Source organism: Rhododendron vialii, chromosome 13a (assembly GCF_030253575.1).
Source record: "Rhododendron vialii isolate Sample 1 chromosome 13a, ASM3025357v1".
Classification (NCBI taxonomy): domain Eukaryota; kingdom Viridiplantae; phylum Streptophyta; class Magnoliopsida; order Ericales; family Ericaceae; genus Rhododendron; species Rhododendron vialii.
Window position 1 is genome coordinate 18427726 of NC_080569.1, and position 4047 is coordinate 18431772.

Consider the following 4047-nt stretch of genomic DNA (forward strand, 5'->3'; position numbering starts at 1 on the left):
CTTTGCCATATTGAAGTCTTGCTACCGCTGTAGATTGAAAAGGATTAACGATGTTGGAGATGAAAGATGTTGAAGATGAACGATTGCACGAGAGAGAGAGAGAGAGAGAGAGAGAGAGAGAGAGAGAGAGTTTTCGGGTAAATCAGCTTGAAATAGAGAAAAAGGATAACCGAATGTACAGCCTACGAGGGGCATACCCCAGGAGGAAAAAGAAAAGAAAGAAACAAAAGAAAGAGAGACAAGTGGAGATGCCTGTGCCAAGTGGCTACAAAGAGCTAGAGGGGAATAGAAATGACCTATCCATGGGTTTCTAATCCATCTACAAGATGGAGGAGAAAACCAAGGGCAAAATAGGTCGAGAACAATTGAAACTAATATGCCACAGGCCTTTACAAAACAAAATTACACATGAAGATGACAGAGTTGAACTAGCCGCCAAGGGAGGCCTCCTACCAATCCGAGGTACTTTACAAAATCTTTCCAATTAATGGTTAGTTGTGCTATAAGAACAGCTAGGACTTGATAAATCCCTTTCAAATTGGACAACATCACTTGGACTTTACAAAATCTTTCTAGAGCCACTATTGAACACAAGGCTGAAAACAGCAGCAAGTCCCAGTATAGGGACTATGGGGAAAACAACAGCAAAATAGTTGCATAGTAAGGCAGCAAAACAGTTGCAGAATGAGGCAACCACAACATAACAGCAGAGAACGGGGACTACATATTAGCAGTAGCTGTAGGTGTATATAGCAGCAGCAGTAGCTTGAACAAATGGTTTGCCAGCAAAACAGCAGGAATAGAACAGTTCAATATTAGGCAGCCACAATGAATAGCTAAGGACATGCCCCCTAGAAAAGGATAAACCTTCCAAGGGACAACCCCCCAAGGATAGGTTAGAACCATGTGAAAATCTGCTAGAAGTTACTTAAGCTATTTTAACAAGGATATATAGCTCATCTACAAGCAAACTAGCACTAGTAATCATGGAGGCAAGAGACACACGGCATTTTCATAACAAAGGCAACAAAGAAACCCCTGCTGAACTGCTTACAATAAAGTGAGCAGTAGCAGAATAAGCAAATTGGAATAGGCCACCTGCTTAGACAACTTTCAAACTCAGCAGTAGCAGTAAAAGCAAGGCAGTAGCATGGGTGGAGCTAGCACATTGTATATGATCTTGGGACATTCCACATACAAATTCCCAAGCATCAAAGTAGTAGCAAAAGTAGTAGTAATCTTCAGTAAAAACAGGAAGGATAATATCATGCATAAGTACTAATGCTCTGATCCCAAAACACCTAAGATAAGATCAAAATGAGATGAAATGAGGCTGGACATAGTCCAGCAAACAGAGGCTAAACAGACAGCCTCACTGCAAAATGCTCACAAACAGACAAATAAACAAACAAGTCCTTGGTAAGTATAGTGCTCACATTTTACTCCCTTGAATTCTCACACTCCCACTCTCTTTTTCAATACCAAGACCGGGGCGGGGGGGGGGGGGGGGGGGGGGGGCTCTTCTCCCTCCACTGAACCTCACATGATTCCCCCGCTAATTATTACCTCCTCTCACAAGGAAAGATGGGGTTCTAGCACTCAGCTCACTTGGACACACAATATAGTAAGAACACTCAAGTGCTATGAATTTCCAAGTCATCGTATAAGGAGTAAGATAACTACCTGAGTACTTAGCAGTAATAGGAGGCCAATATGGGAAGTTGTGAATGTATCTGCTGAATCATTTCCCCCTCCCTTGAATGTTTTGTATTTCTCCTTTTGGCTCCACAATTCTGATTACTTTGCAGTAATAGAAGGCCAATGTGTGGAAACTTGTGTAGTTGCTCTGATTGATTTGGGACTGGATCATGTGAGGCCAAATCTCCTTTACACTTACTGCCCACATATGCCAAACAAGTAATAATACAATTGAAGCATGAGTCAAAATATGTAACAAAACTGAACAGCTAACTTCCAGCATAATGCCACTCATTAACATGATCTGCTTGAATTTGATGAAGATTGGGTAAGGATAGAATCCCTGCTCTCACCATTGAACAAATTTTATGAACAACTACCTCGCAAGTAGATGGATTCCCCTTGAATTTCCTCACATTCCTTTCAATCCGCACATGATAGACTGTGATTGTAAAACCCAATTTAGTGATAACAGTTTGGAGAGATTTGCCCTTTGAATTTGTGAGAAGGGAGACCCAATCATTCCAAGTTCTAGAGGACCAAGAAACATGAAGCTTGGACTGAATAGAACCCCATACTAGCTTAAAAAATGAGCAATTAAACTGGAGGTGATCATGACTTTCATTTTCTAGGCAAAAACTACATTGAGCTGAAAGGGGAAGACCAAAAGACACAAGTCTATCTGCTATGGAAAGCCTGTTCTGAATAGCCAGCTAGGTGATAAAGCTAAACTTGGGAATGTGACCAGAAAATCACACCAATTTGTGCCACAACACCTTGGGAAAGGAAGTTCTTAATTTGTCCCAAAGAGGAGATTGTGAATTGACCATTAGGGGTGAGTGACCATTTGAATTGGTCATTCTCATTCACCCTGGAAGGAAAAAGAATAGGCAGAGCACTCCTAATCTCGTTAAGTTCCAAAGTTTTGAGTAATGGGGAAAACCCACTTAGAGTTATGAATGATGTGAGGCATAGTAGCCTCTTTTGCTATTCCTAAATCATAGGTAACTCTATGGCCAAATTTGGCAATTAAAGGGCCTAAGGGATGCCAGTTATCATACCACAATGAAGTAGAGTGACCATTCCCTAGCACTCTAAAAATATAGGGCTGCACCTTGGGTCTAAGATTCAAAAGCTTCCTCCAAACCCAAGAGCAATCACTTGGAATCCTCAAATTCCAGAAATTGTTCCCTTTAATTAAGTAAGATTTGACCCACTGACACCACATAGACTGCTCTCCCCCAGAGATAATGAACCATATATGCTTGGCAATTGCTGCTTGATTCCAAATTTGCATGGACTTGAATCCTAAACGGAGGGAGAACAAAGATGTTCCCAAGAGACCTTGGCACCCGTTTTTTTAAGGTCAGGTCCAGTCCAGAGAAAGGCCCTAAGAATTGATTCAACCTCTTTAATCACCTTTTTGGGGATGATAAACAAGGATGGCCAATAGGTTTGGATGGAAAAGAGAACATTTTGAATCAATTGGACCCTTCCAGCATATGTAAGATCTCTATTGGTCTAGGACTTGGTTTTGGCAATTATACGATCTACCAAACTCTGACAATCAGAAGCTTTGAGTTTGGTAGAGAGGAGGGGAACTCCAAGATACCTGACAGGGAGAGAGCCATCTTTAAATTTCAAGACATCTAAAATGGCCAGCCTAGTGATCGTGTTAACCCCAGGAAAGTAAATGCTACTCTTCCCAGGGCTAGGAGAAAGTCCAGACAGGGCTTGGAACTCAGAAAGTGCCTTTTATATATGGTGAACAGAGGACAAATCCCCTTTACAAAAAATCATTAAATCATCAGCAAAGCAAAGGTTGATAAGCTGATTTCTTCCACATCTTCAATGAAAGTGGAAATTAGGAAGGACGGATTTCTCCCTTAGGAGGCAAGTGAGAACTTCCATGACAATCACAAAGAGATAGGAGGATAAAGGGTCTCCTTGCCTAAGACATTTTTTCCCTACAATGAAACCAGTGACTTCACCATTTATGCTAAGAGAATAATTAGCAGTAGTAACACAAGCTTGAAGCCAATTGATCATTGTAGGATGAAAATTCATGGAGGACAAAACATCCCAAAGGAATTCCCATCTAACATTATCATATGCCTTCATAATATCTACTTTCATGGCACATCTGGGAGATGGAGAAGATTTGTGATATCCTCTCATAAGCTCCTGGGTGAGGAAAATATTATCAGCGATCCTTCTCCCCTTCACAAAACCTGATTGAACAGGGTCAATTAACATTGGAAGGACTGTTTGTATTCTTCTAGCAAGAATTCTAGAGATGCACTTGTAAACAGTATTACAACAGGAAATGGGCCTAAAATCCCCAACCTT

General features: G+C 41.0%; 1 protein-coding gene across 1 annotated transcript; it reads right to left on the reverse strand.

The window, feature by feature from the left end:
• Window positions 1-1967: 1967 nt before the first annotated feature.
• Window positions 1968-3329, reverse strand: LOC131313945 (uncharacterized). The gene is made up of 3 exons (XM_058342440.1): window positions 3311-3329; window positions 2642-3006; window positions 1968-2258 (listed from the first exon to the last, which is right to left on the reverse strand). Exons 1-3 carry the CDS (start codon window positions 3327-3329, stop codon window positions 1968-1970), a joined length of 675 nt encoding a protein of 224 aa, XP_058198423.1.
• Window positions 3330-4047: the final 718 nt, after the last annotated feature.